The sequence below is a fragment of the Populus alba genome, chromosome 6 (assembly GCF_005239225.2).
Source record: "Populus alba chromosome 6, ASM523922v2, whole genome shotgun sequence".
Lineage (NCBI taxonomy): Eukaryota > Viridiplantae > Streptophyta > Magnoliopsida > Malpighiales > Salicaceae > Populus > Populus alba.
The window spans coordinates 7,607,209-7,621,148 of NC_133289.1; the positions used below are offsets into that span (position 1 = coordinate 7,607,209).

At 32.5% G+C, this 13,940-nt stretch overlaps 2 protein-coding genes across 4 annotated transcripts; one reads left to right on the forward strand and one right to left on the reverse strand.

Moving 5' to 3' along the window:
- The first annotated feature begins 626 nt into the window (after positions 1-626).
- Positions 627-2,980, forward strand: LOC118048484 (mannose-1-phosphate guanylyltransferase 1). The gene is made up of 5 exons (XM_035058177.2): positions 627-887; positions 1,132-1,274; positions 1,618-1,680; positions 1,798-2,037; positions 2,118-2,980. The coding sequence occupies exons 2-5, from the start codon at positions 1,164-1,166 to the stop codon at positions 2,787-2,789; spliced, it is 1,086 nt and encodes a 361-aa protein (XP_034914068.1). The 5' UTR covers positions 627-887; positions 1,132-1,163; the 3' UTR covers positions 2,790-2,980.
- Positions 2,981-4,058: 1,078 nt separating this feature from the next.
- LOC118048483 (CASP-like protein 5B2) lies at positions 4,059-7,768 on the reverse strand. 3 transcript variants are annotated; one of them, XM_035058176.2, is made up of 4 exons: positions 7,324-7,768; positions 6,432-6,564; positions 4,951-5,060; positions 4,059-4,487 (listed from the first exon to the last, which is right to left on the reverse strand). In XM_035058176.2, exons 1-4 carry the CDS (start codon positions 7,452-7,454, stop codon positions 4,484-4,486), a joined length of 378 nt encoding a protein of 125 aa, XP_034914067.1. In that variant the 5' UTR covers positions 7,455-7,768; the 3' UTR covers positions 4,059-4,483. The 3 variants fall into 3 exon arrangements, with proteins under 3 accessions (XP_034914067.1, XP_034914066.1, XP_034914065.1); XM_035058175.2 differs by having other exon boundaries at positions 4,815-5,060; XM_035058174.2 differs by lacking the exon at positions 4,059-4,487 and having other exon boundaries at positions 4,663-5,060.
- Positions 7,769-13,940: the final 6,172 nt, after the last annotated feature.

Genomic DNA, 13,940 nt, shown 5'->3' on the forward strand with positions numbered 1-13,940 from the left:
TAAGTTAGACTTGTATTATATAGGCTTGACATTCTACCAAGTCTAATTAATACGTTGAGTTATTACCTTACTTTTAGTTTTTTTAATAATTAACTTTTAAGCAAACATATAAAAAAATATATTGATGCATTAGAAAATCATACCGAAGAGGAGGCTAACTAACACAAAGAAAAAACTATCGGAACAAACCTAAATCAATAAACAATATTGTGTTTGGAATCAGATTTTAGAATATTAGTTTAGTTATCCTTTCTATTCTTAACTCTAAAACTAGGATTAGTTGAGTTAGGATGAAGCTCACAATATTAATTTTTCTCTGTTTGGTTAGAGTGCGTTTCGCCTTATGTTTGAAAAATATTTTTAAAAAATTTAATTTTTTTTTTTTTTAAATTAATATATTTTTTATATTTTCAAATTATATTGATGTGCTGATCTCAAAAATAATTTTTAAAAAATAAAAAAAATTATTAAAATATTTTTTAAAATAAAAAGTACTTTTAAATATAATAACTAGTACACTTCCAAAAAAACTAAATCATGAAGGGTGTAAAACAAGGTTTCTTATACCTTCTTTTTTAAAAATAATAATAATAATAACTTAGCACAAAAATAATATTTTGAAAATTCTGTCGTTAAGTTAAAGAGACGAGAGAAATAATAAAACAGAGGAGAAGCAAGTCGGCGACTGTCAAAAGCCTTGCTCTATGCGAACGCGATTCCGTTCCTTGATTGAGAAACAGCGTCTCATTCAAGATTTCTAATTTCTCTCATCACTATTACCCCTTTTCTTGTACAAGATAGATTAGTCTCCATAACCATCATAGCCGATCACAGCACCAGCCAGCCATTAATCTACCATTCCCAAGTCTAAAGTTCGAATCAACAGAGTACGTTTTCTTCACTTCTGTCGCTTTGAGATCAATCTATAGTCCCCTTTTTTTCTTTTTTTCCTTTTTATTTTGTTAAACCACATCAAGCATGTTTACCGTATTTGGGTTTTGATAAAGGAACTTGTTGTCTCTGATTATTTTGGAGATCGAATCCATCCAAATCTTTCCTCTTGTGATATTTGTTGGTTTGAACCAATCAAATGATCCCATTTCATCCCAATTTTTTATTTTGAAAATCCAGGAGAAGAGGATCTAGGTTGAGAGCTTAACAAAATGAAGGCACTCATTCTTGTTGGAGGATTTGGGACTCGTTTGAGGCCTTTAACCCTCAGTGTACCGAAGCCGCTGGTTGATTTTGCTAACAAACCCATGATACTGCATCAGGTATTACTTGATAAATTTCATATTAAGGGTTATTTAAATAGGACATAGGAGTATCTACTGCTCTGTATCCCGACTTTCCACCCCCACATAACTAATGAGTATGCATGTATGTATTGATTGAAATTTGATTCTTCTTTACAGAAAAAAAGTAAATTGTTACTTCAAGATTGCTTCTTGTCATTGGCTAACCTACTATTTATTAGTGAATTTACTGTTTTGGATTTCATTTTTTTGAGACTGAGCAACTTCCCTGGCCATGGTTTTTCTATTTAATTGTTCTGTACCCGATAAGAAGCGCATGCCAGCTACGTGTATGATGCATTATTGAATTTCTTATAAACAGATTGAAGCTCTCAAAGCAATTGGAGTCACTGAAGTGGTCTTGGCAATTAACTACCAGCCAGAGGTAACAACAACAATTCAGAGGATCACCTTTCCACTGAAATTCCATATCATATTCATGTATTAATATTGCAGTTGGATTTTCTTACGATGCCCTGTAATTATGTACTTTTAAATTCAGGTTATGCTGAATTTCTTGAAAGAATACGAGAAAAAGCTTGCAATTAAGATCACCTGCTCACAAGAGACTGAGCCACTTGGCACAGCAGGTCCTTTAGCCCTAGCTAGAGATAAGCTCATTGACGATTCCGGTGCACCCTTTTTTGTCCTCAACAGTGATGTTATAAGTGAGTATCCGTTAAAACAAATGATTGAATTTCACAAAGGCCATGGAGGGGAGGCTTCCATTATGGTAACCAAGGTGAGTTGAATCTATTGTTTTGCTTTTTCCCAGGCACCAAGCCTGCTCCCTATATGTTAAACCAATTTTTCATGTCACAGGTGGATGAACCATCAAAGTATGGTGTGGTGCTGCTGGAAGAAACTAGCGGGAAGGTTGAGAAATTTGTTGAGAAGCCAAAAATATTTGTAGGTAACAAGATCAATGCTGGAATCTACTTGTTGAACCCCTCTGTTCTCGATCGGATTGAACTGAGGCCCACCTCAATAGAGAAAGAAGTCTTCCCAAAGATTGCAGCAGAGAATAAACTTTTTGCCATGGTCCTGCCTGGGTTCTGGATGGACATTGGACAGCCAAAAGACTACGTTACAGGTCTGAGACTATACCTGGATTCTTTGCGGAAAATGTCCTCTCCAAAACTGGCGACTGGACCAAACATTGTTGGAAATGTTTTGGTTGATGAGAGTGCAGTAATTGGAGAAGGATGTCTAATCGGACCAGATGTAGCAATCGGCCCAGGTTGCATAATAGACTCAGGAGTTAGGCTTTCCCGCTGCACTGTGATGCGGGGAGTGCGTATCAAGAAGCATGCATGCATCTCTAGTAGTATCATTGGATGGCATTCCACTGTGGGGAGATGGGCTCGCATAGAGAACATGACAATCTTAGGAGAAGATGTTCATGTTGGCGATGAAGTTTACAGTAATGGGGGTGTTGTCCTGCCTCATAAGGAAATAAAGTCTAGCATTTTGAAGCCAGAAATTGTCATGTGAGCTTTGAGGTTTTTCTCCTTGTTTGTCCATAGCCATTCTTACTAACTGATAAACTGCTCACTCTGAATGAGGAAAAATGTTACTGTAGAAACTCAAACAATTGTCTTGATCCCCCCCCCCTCATTGTTACTCTTTATTTAATTTTCCTTTGTTTGGTTAATCGTATTCAACACTGAGCGATTTTCTTGTGATGAATTTGTATCAGATGTTTGCTATAACAAAATCGAAGCATTTTTGCGTTTACAATGTAGTAAAACTAGACTGCTTATCAAGCTTGGAGTTTTCTTTTTCTTTTTTTCATTAATTTCACTGGCACGGTGACCTCAAACTATGACCCCAGGCAAATCCTGATGACCTCGACCTCAAGCAATAACATGTTTCTCTTACTGTTGCTGTCATTTTAAATGTACTGCTTGTTTGTACGGTTTTTAGGTAGTGTTTTGGTTACTGTTATAATAAAAAGAGTTGCACTTCTGAGCTCTATAGTTCTTTGTTGTATAATCAAATGTTGATTGTAAAATTGAATAAAAAAATTACTTTAATTAGAAGTATTAATAACTTCAAATTTATTTTTAAAAAACTTTTGATGAAGGAATTCTACCTTATACTATTTTTTATTTTAAAAAAACTGTTTCGAGTCAAAAAAAAAAAAAACTACTAAATACACTCTTAACTTGACTTGTTTAAACTCAATCTAGTTATAAGCTGTTAATAAAAAAATCAAGAATTCATGTGGATCCAAACCGTTTGATTGGTGGACGAACTGGATGCCAATATCATTGTTGCGAATCCCTTTCGTATGATTGGATGAACTAGGTCCCCATTTCTTCTCATCAGGTAATGATCCGGTGTCCATTGTTTTTATTTTTTAAGCCGTTTAGGACTATTAATTTATTGATGAAAATGGGAATATCCATGCCCCATTACCAATGAGGGATCAAGGAAACTGATTACATTTATGCTCAGCGACAGCCATGATCAAATCTTCTGTTTGTTTTGATCTGGTTTGAGAGAGAGAGGTAAACCTATTAGATGTACGCACCCATCAGGGCTGAGAAAGATAAACCTATACAAATTATTTCCAGCAACTTGGAGAGGCCAGTGATAGATTAGAAAGAGGGAAACAGGGCTGACTCAACTCTGCCGGGCCTCTTATAGACGCCGACTGTATTTTAATGGGTTGAAATGAATATCCATGCATCTCCATGAACTTGATCGCCCTTTCCTTTTTCTTTTTGTTTTTTGAGCGAAGAAAAGCATTCATCAAAGGAACTTAAAAGGGCAAATCTCATTAAAAAGTCCATTACAAGAGGCCTTGGCCATGATCTAAAGCAAATATACTTCTGAAACAAAGATTACAAACAGGACACTGATGAATAAGAGAAACGTAGCATTGCTTTGTCCCTCATGAACAGTCCTTAATTTATAGAATCTGCCCTTAACTACGTCGACAGCCTATTGTCCGTCAGTTACCTATAACAGACAGCCAGTGCTTTGTGGCAGGCAGGGGTCCTTCTTCATCCACAGTTCATCCGTACTTCACAGCACTGCTTTTTGAGAATTTTTTTTCCAACAATTTCATTTCGCTCTTGTATGCTAGTAACAATGAGAATTGGCCTAACTCAAAGAAAAAAAGAGCATTCTTTCCGAGTATGTGTGATCCTTCTTTCATGATAATTCTTTTGCATTTACGTTTATCTGACCAAATATGAAATTTCCATAAATAAAAGGAAATGAACATCAGACCAGGCTGATTTTTCCTACTAATTACCGGTTAGTTATGAGAACGGCATTTCCAAACTCTAAATGTTATATGTTATAGTTCGCTCAAACTTTAGGTCAAGTTTTGGAAGCAAGTGAGGACATGGAGAGCTTATATGAACACATGATCATTAACCAAAACATTCATTTGCCTAAGGAAAACTCATAACAAATAGCAAACAAACAGGGGAATCCCGAAAATTGTCCAAAATTAAGGCATGTTAGAGTGGGATAAAAATTTACATGTGAAGCAGAGAATATTACCATTTGTGTACTCTGCAACTCTTGGAAACAGACACATATCAACTACTACACCGAGGCTAGGATCCAGAACATCACATGAGATGATATACTGACTTGAAGCCAGGTGATGAACGCCAAGAGTATGGAAATCTCATACCTGCTACATGGAAGTTCTGGATGGATCTTGCAAAAGTTCATGTCCCTAGCATAAAGAACAACAACACCTGCTGATGAGCATGCAGCTGCAAGTGATAGCATAGCTGTTACCTGCAAGTTCAAGCTATTATTTGTCATTCCAACTATTACCCAAGTTCACATCATAAATGAGGTAAGCTGCCAACATAAGTTCCAGTTATGTCATTCAGTATCCAAACTCGCTTTCTAGATGTACACTGGCGGCATTATTTTCAACGCAAAGTCCTCAAGTTAACAGTTGCAAGCTGGTCTATATTGGGTGAGGGGTGAGCAAGACTCAAAGCTGGTGAAAAAAAAAGACCTGCCTAGCTAGTTTTCAAAACTGGTCAAAACAACATTTGCACAATTCTCTCTAAGGAAAGACCGGATAGGAACCTAGAACAATTCCAAGGCAGGAGGGAAGTCTCAGGCACTTTTTATGTCCACGCCTGAATTTGTAGAATCACCTTTTTGCTAAGGATGATCCTAGTCACACACAATTCAGCTTCAAGAATATTCTATTAACATTTAGACCCTCATAATGCCTCCTTGGCTCCAAGAATTTTCCACATTCAATTTTATTTGCTTAAATTTACTTATGGAGATCTTCAAAAGCATCTCTCACAAGATCATTAAATGTCGAAGCTGCCCGAGACATTGAACACCATTCAAAAGTTGAAAGCACATTGTACTAGTATTCAATGTGGTCATTCCTAAGCCATGTGCAACGGTGGAAATAACAGGGGGGGAATGTTGCTTCAATTTCTTTTTGATATGGCTACTAGATGATTGAATAGAGATTTATGATCAAGGACTTCTTGCTTTACCATTCAAAAACATTTAAGCTGAATGGCATACATAAGTCCTTTACTAGATCCTTTTGTAGTCTTTTGTGATGAGTACAGCCTTGTTAAAATTAGAAACCAGTTCATGAGGGAACCACCTTACCATGCTCCTAAACAAAATAAATAGCAATAGCCTAGCTATGTCTGTGCTTGGACAGCAAATCTTCAAGCCCCTCTCTATGCGTTTGGGAACGCAGTGCAAACCGCGTTCCCACCAAATTTGAAATTTTTTTTTTTTTTGCTAAAATTTAATGCGGTTTGTACTTTTTAGATCATTTTGATGTGCTGATATCAAAAATGATTTTTAAAAAATGAAAAAACATCATTGGCATGCATTTCGGCACGAAAAGTTATTTGAAAAGCAACCGCTACCACACTGCCAACATGCCAAACATGCCTGTCTTAATTAAAACCATTTACTCAAGAAAGGAATAAATAGAAAATCAAGTGGAACAAAATAATAGCTGATGCATGAAATTGGTAAGGTCCAATCGGTGCCTTAACATTACTGGCAATATATATTCATGCACAAGCTTTGGCTTAAATCAACTAGACAATTTTCCAGTAAAAGAGAGAATTAATCAGGACTGAGCAGTAGTCTAAAGGACAAGAGCAGTACCCAATCACCTACAACGAAGAGGCTCACTAAGACAGGATTTTGGAGGTCTTTCTTTCTCCTCAAAGCATAAATGTCAAGACATGCAAGTCCAAAGCTCCACAAAAGTTGAAGCCCCATTGATGCAATCAAATAGCTGAGCCAGAGAACCACATAACCATCAAAAGAGATGAATGACAAATGCTTGAGAGATGAATTCAATAGTGAATAAAAATAAAAGTGCATGTGAACATATCATAGATACATGTACATGAGGAGCGGGCAAGCAGTCAACATGCTCTTACTTCAATTAGCCCCACTAACCTAATAACATTATAAGGATAGAAGGCAAAATAACTGCTAAATCTACAGGAAGGAAAAAGGAAAAGGAAAAGGAAAAGGAAATGGACATTGACTTACAAATAAAGAAGCAAGAACAACGATCAAACAACAGAAGCTCATTTTCAACATTGCAAGAGACATTACACACAAACACTTATCCAGTATCAGTATTTAAAGCTTATTCATGCCAATTGGTCGACACATCATCTACAATTATTAACTCAAAAATTCAATGACAGATTGACAGTAGCTGCTTCGAAGAGGTATTCATGCATCTACAGAGAAAAACAAACTACAAATGTTCCAAGTCCCACATAAAGCTTTCAAGACGCAAGCTTCCCAATCTGCACTAGTCTAAATCTCATGTAAATTACTAAAACTCAACAAATTACAAATAACAATAATGTTCGAAAAGGGCAAAAAAGGGGCATTCTAATTCCTTGCATACATAATGAAACATCATAAAAATAAGTAATCTAATCACTGTCGAATAAATAACAAGTAAATAGAAAAGAAAAGAAGAAGAGGCAAAAAGAAATAAAACATAAAAAGGAAAGGTTGAAAAAATAGGTACCAGAAAGAAGTGTAGGTAGAGAAGCCAATGGCAGAGGTCATGACTGAAATTGAAGCTGCAGCAAAAACGAATTGTCCTATTCTCAGTAATAACCCACTCACTGTCCCCGGCCCTCCTATTATCTCCTTCATTTTCCACTCACTCTCTCTCTCTCTCTCAATAACCAAAGGGCCCTTCTCTTATTCAGAGAACCCTTCAAGCAAAACCCTAGGTTTCAATGTCACTCTCATCAAATCAGTCACAGATTTGAGAGACTAGATTATCAATCTGGTTGAAGAGACTGGTTTATAGTTTTCAATCACAATCAGAATCTCATGTTCAGTTGGACTGGTTTAACTCTAATTACGGATAGTTGAGGAATGGGCTCACCACTCGAAGCTGTTCAAAAAGGACACCGTCCTACAATGGATGCCGTGTCCCTTTCTCAGTTCGTGTAGAAAAAAAGCACTCATTTCAAATTGAATAGTTTGCTAAATTTAATTTTTTTATTTAAAATTAATTTTTTTTATATTTTTTATTTTATCTTTGATAGAGACACAAGTTAAAAATAAATTTTTAAAAATATATATTATTTTAATTTATTTTTAAATATAAACTATTTTAAAAAATAATAACCACCGCGTTTTCTATCATCAACCCACCCGACCCGTAATTGTGTAGATAAAATTTTTCTTAAAAAAGAAAAAAAAAAAAGTTTTTAAACAAACATCTGTCGTAATTTCGGTTCCCATCGACACGATGTCTTAAGATTCCATTAAAATCTACTACGTATAGATGAACAAGCCCAGGAGATAAGGATGTGACGTTGCGTCATGGACTTTTTATGACGCCATGCGAGACACCCCCACTTCTTGGAAACGTTCTTCACGCTATTCATATTGACACGGGTTAGGACTTGATCCCCTAGGTGTTACTCTTGCAGTGTAATGTGCATCTTCGATTTTAGTTATTAAGGTCCTCACAAATTCATTTTAAAAAAATAAAATAGTGATGATTAAATATGATATAAACTGAAATCGAGATTAGAATTATCAAACACAGAGAAAAAGGATCGCCTTTTTCTTTACTAAATAGGGAAACAGTGAGAAAAATCACCAATCAATTTTAATTTTTCACATTAAATCTTGGATGATAAAATGAGAAAAAAAAAAAAAAAAGGATGAATTCAAACAAAAATTTAAGAAATAAAGTAAATGGTAGCGGAAGATGGAGAAGGAGAGATTCATATTTTCTAATCAATTATGAGTTAGAATTCAAAAGAAAAATGTAAAGAAAATTGTAAAGAGTTATATCCATGAAAATATCATAGTTTTCAAATTGTAAATTAATTAAGAAAATGATCTTTTATAATAAATCTTTGCTTGTATTTAATTATTTAATACAATTAACAATCTTTTTCTAGTAAGAAGTTCTTACTTTTTTATGCTCTTTGTATTGGTTGAAAAGTTAAATTAGAGTACATGGAGTTATTAATTATTTAATTATAATTATTTGGTTGAGAGAGAATATCTACTAATTTATTTATGAGAAAGATGATAAAATAACTTGGAAATTTTAAAATTCATCTACATGTATATATATAAAAAAAAGAGAGAGAGAGAGAGCTCATGTTAGAACCAAAATGTTAAAGAAACCTAACATTCACAAACCTAAGATAAAAAGGAAAAGCTCATGTTAGAACCAAAATGTTCAAGAAACCTAACATTCACAAACCTAGAATCCTATTATATCCAGGACAATATGATTAGAAAACCCCATTACAATACATTATAAAAACGTCTGAACTCTCTTCACAAAACTATTATGAAAGTTATAAGTGATTTGATTTAATTTTTTAGTAATTAATTTCATAATGTAATTATTATCATTTCATCAACAATGTCTCGATTTAGACATTATAGCATGGAGTGTATTTACTCTATTAAATCATATTTGATCTCAATACCATAGTCATTAATTATTTTAAAAAAATCTAAATCTCATTACATCTTACACAAGGATTTATAATCAATACTATTTGAGAACATATAAAATTTTTTTTTCTAATTCACTTAAGTTGATGAATTTTCTCTCGAGTACTCAAATACTTTCATATAGTTTTTGTTATATCTAATATCTTTTTATTTTTAACCCTTAATTATGATAACATGGAGTAGAATCAAAGCATAACATTCTATATATAAGATAATTTAGTGATTTCAAGTCTAAAGATCATTTACACAACTATTATGTAAGCCTTTTTATAAACATAAGTGATCTCCTCATATGGTATTCTCATGCAAGTCAGTTCAGTATATATACATGTCATTTGACAAGCACTTACATATTAGTTATAGGTATCTTTTATATCTCAACTTATGAGAGCAATTGTTTTTTTTTTTCATAAATGAAATAATATATATATATATATATATATATATATATATATATATATCAGCCTTGACAGCATTTTTGTCTCAATGACATTATTTTTACTCTAAATTCATTAATCAAATATTTGATAAATATTAGAGATAAATAAGTTTTTATTAATAAATTAAATGTATTTAAATGAACAAATGTAGTGTTTAGTATTGTGATAACGGTTATTGTTCGGAGTGCTTTTCGCTCGAAAATGTATCAAGATAATATATTTTTTTATTTTTAAAAATTTATTTTGACATTAGTACATCAAAACTATCCAAAAACATTAAAAAATAATTTTAAGCAAAAAAGAAATTTTTTTAATTTTCATCAAACAACGCTGGGTCGGATTCCCAAACACTACCATAGTCAATGCCACATAAAACCAATCAATTAGCTACACGGCATATATACTAATAATCACTACTGTTATTAAGGTATTTTATTTTTATCCTTAATAATTTAATAAGAAAAAAAAATTATATCTCTTATTTTATTTTGCTAGAATGCATGATCCATTAAGGATTATTTTGGATTCTAAATCGGACATGATTCCCCATTTTCCCTTCTAAAATATTAGTGATTGAGGTTTTGGTATGTGTTTAATACAGGCTCATTGATTGCACTTGATTTTACTGCAATGAGAAAGAGGTTACGATTCTGTCTACCGCATAGTTTTCTTTCCATAAGTTGTGCTTCAGTTTTTATAAGAAAATTTAAAAAAGGCCATTCATTTTTTTTCCTTTTTTTTTTTTGGTAAATAAAAAGATCACGTGTTGATGTCTGGAATTGATTGCTGGTTTTCTATAGATTGGTTGTGCATGGAAGAAGCTATTTGACAACGAGGTAGGAAGGCGTGAAAAATTGTGGATCACTCCGAAACTTTGGTATATGTTAAGGGATTTAATTATCCTTTTTCTTCATATGCCCTTCAAAACATAACATCCTTAAGCAAGTCAATCTGTCCAGTTTGTAAGAGCATGTTCGATGATCTACAGGAGAAATGATCATGCACAGGAAGATCGATGCACCAAAGGCATTAGAGACAACTTTGCAGGACTTGCAACTTGACTATGTAGATATGTATCTAGTATGTTATTATAATCAATATTCATACCAGCATTTCTTTTATGTTTTTGAAATAAAAAATTTAAAAACAAATGTGCAATTAATTTTGTCACTAAAATGTGGTGAAATGTCTAAAGGTCCATTGGCCTGTCAACATGAAGAAGGGTTCTTCCAAGAGCTAGGGTGTTTGGAAGTGTGGTAGCGGTTGCTTTTCAAATAGCTTTTCGTGCCGAAAAGCATGCCAATAATTTTTTTTTTATTTTTTAAAAATTATTTTTGATATCAGCACATCAAAACGATCTAAAAAGTACAAACCGCACTCAATTTTAGTAAATTTTTTTTTTTTTAATTTTCCCCAAAAACAAGTTGCACCTCAATGCCAAACGGGCACTACTGGAAGCATAAAGAGCGGCCGGGTCACTTCATGATTCTGGCAAGGCTCGTGCTATTGGAGTTGGTAATTTCAAATAAAAAAAAATTGGGATTTGCTAGGAGTGGCTCATGTACCTCCAACTGTTAATCAAGTGGAATGTAACCATGTGTGGCAGTAGCCAAAGCTTCATGAATTTTTTATCAATCCAAGTTCTGTGAGTAAGAAATAGAAGTAGATCTTCTCTTAGTTGAATGCAAATAAAAACAATTATTATGGATTCTTTTTTCTCTTTTCTTTTCTTTTCTTTAGGGGTATTCACCTCTAAGTTCCCCAGGTTCGGGAACCATCAAGACTCAAGCTCTAAAGAATTCAATTCTTAATATGATTGCGGAGAAATTAGGAAAATCTCCAGCACAAGTAGCTCTTAGGTGGGGACTTTAAATGGGCCACAATGTGTTACCTAAGAGCACTAATGAGGCAAGGGTTAAGGAAAACTTTAACATTTTTGGATTGGTCTCTTCCTGAAGATTTGTTAGCCAAGTTTTCTAAAATTAAACATGCAAGTGGCTGGTTATTTCTTCCTCAATGTCTTATGCCTGTGAACTTTTGTGTGCACCTGTTTCATTTACTATATTTTTGAATCATGAAGTGGTTTGTGGATATCATGGGGAGGTTCTAAGCAATTAATTCGTGATTTTATCATTCAGGAGAGGCCAGTTAAAGGTCTTAAAACATATAGCTGCGGAGTAGCTTTTTTTTAGCCCGAATTTGTTTTTGCATATTTTTGCAATTGTAACATCCCTCCATTGTTTTGCTATGTTAAAAACTAACCTTGAGATTTTACATATTTTTATTAACGTATATAATTTTTATTATATTTTATTATATGTAAGTATTAAATTTTTTATTCACAGTTATATTTTTTTACTCAATGTTAGAAAATATACTAATTAGCACCTACACATTAATTTTTTTGTGTTAAAAAAAAAAATTCAACCTACAACGATACAAGTTGAATAGACGCGTTAACACCCTGTTTATTGCATTTATTGACACAAATGATTCTTAATGTATTTAATTAAATGCATGCATAGGCTTTTTTATTTATAATTATAATATTTTAAAAAAAAAAACTGAAAGCTTGCATGTTTATATTTTTACTAAAAACAATTATCCAACCCATGGTGAAGCGAGGGTGAATAACTAGTTAATATATATTGAAAGGGTTTGGTGTTTTATTGTAGTAATAAACAGTGAAAAGCCAAGCCTTTTTTTTTTTGTTACTTTGGTCCTAAAATTTTTCAATATTTATTTTTCAATTTCATCCTTTAATATTGAGTTTATTAGATATAGAGCTTCATAATTTATTTTGATTTGTTTTCAATGAAATTATTCTAATCTCATAATATGAGTCATCAATTTTATGGGTTAGCCGTGTTGACTCATGTTATTTTTTTTAATTTTTTTTCAATTTTATCATTCAATATTAGATTGATTGGGAATCAAACTCTAAAATGTTTTCCGAATCACTTTCTATGGAGTTATCCCAGTCTTTTGACTCGGGTTTGGTAGATTAATTCAAGTTGACTCAGATCATTTTTTGTCACTATTTATTTATTTTCTCAATTTAATCCTTCAAAATTGAATTGAATGGGATTGGTTTTTTTATTTACTTTTTATGTGGTTATCAAGGTTTTATAACTCGGGTCTTGGGTTAGTCTAGTTGACTCGAGTTCTTTTTGTCCTTTTCTTAGTTGGATTTTTTCTTAATTTTATTTTTCAATATTAGGTTAATTGAAAATTAGGCTTCATAATGTTTTTCTGTTTGCATTCTATGAGGTTATTTCGGTCTCATAACCTGGGTCACAGATTTAATCGATTGACTTCGTATAGTTTTTTTATGTCATTGTTTTTTTTTTTTTAATTTCACCCTTTAACATTGGATTGATTGTGAATTAAGTTTCATATTTTTATTTTATTTCATTTCTATAGAGTTATTCTAGTTTTATAACCCATGTACATGGTGACTCAACTTATTTTTTTAGTTATGTTTTGTTTTCAATATCATCCTTCAACACTGGATTGATTGAGAAATGGATTTAATAGTTTTTTATTTGTTTTCTATAGGGTTATCATAGTCTTTAACGGATTTGGTAAGATTAACTTCGAGTTGATTTAAGTCGATCTAATATTTTATCGTTTTAATATTTTAAAAAGGATATCATCTTAATTTTTTTAAATCAAATTGCATTTTTATCGATTGTTGGGTTGTCTTTGAATCTATCAAGCCAATCAGTTCATATAAGATCAATTCTCATATAGTTTAATTTGTTTTTCTAAAAAACACATTAACATTATTAGATTTTTTTTTACATTAAAAATTTTATCTAACCTACAACATAGCGTGGATAATAATGATAACTACACACACATGCAATCATAATTATGAGTACCTATCTTATCATATTATCCTTAATTTAGTCAAGTCCATTCCTTATGCTAGTTCGGAGATCTAAATGTCATTGTTTTGATTTTGTTTCTATTAGGTTATTCTGGTTGATGATTCATGTTTGACAAGTTAAATTGAATTGAATCAACTTATATTTTTAGTTAATTTTTGTTTTCAATTTCATCATTCAACATACATGATTGATTAAGAGTTGAGTTTAATATTTTTTTTATTTGTTTTTTGTAGAGTTAACATGATTTCATAACCTAAATAAAGGATTTGACAGGTTAGTTTAAGATGATTCAAGTCGAGCTAATATGTTTT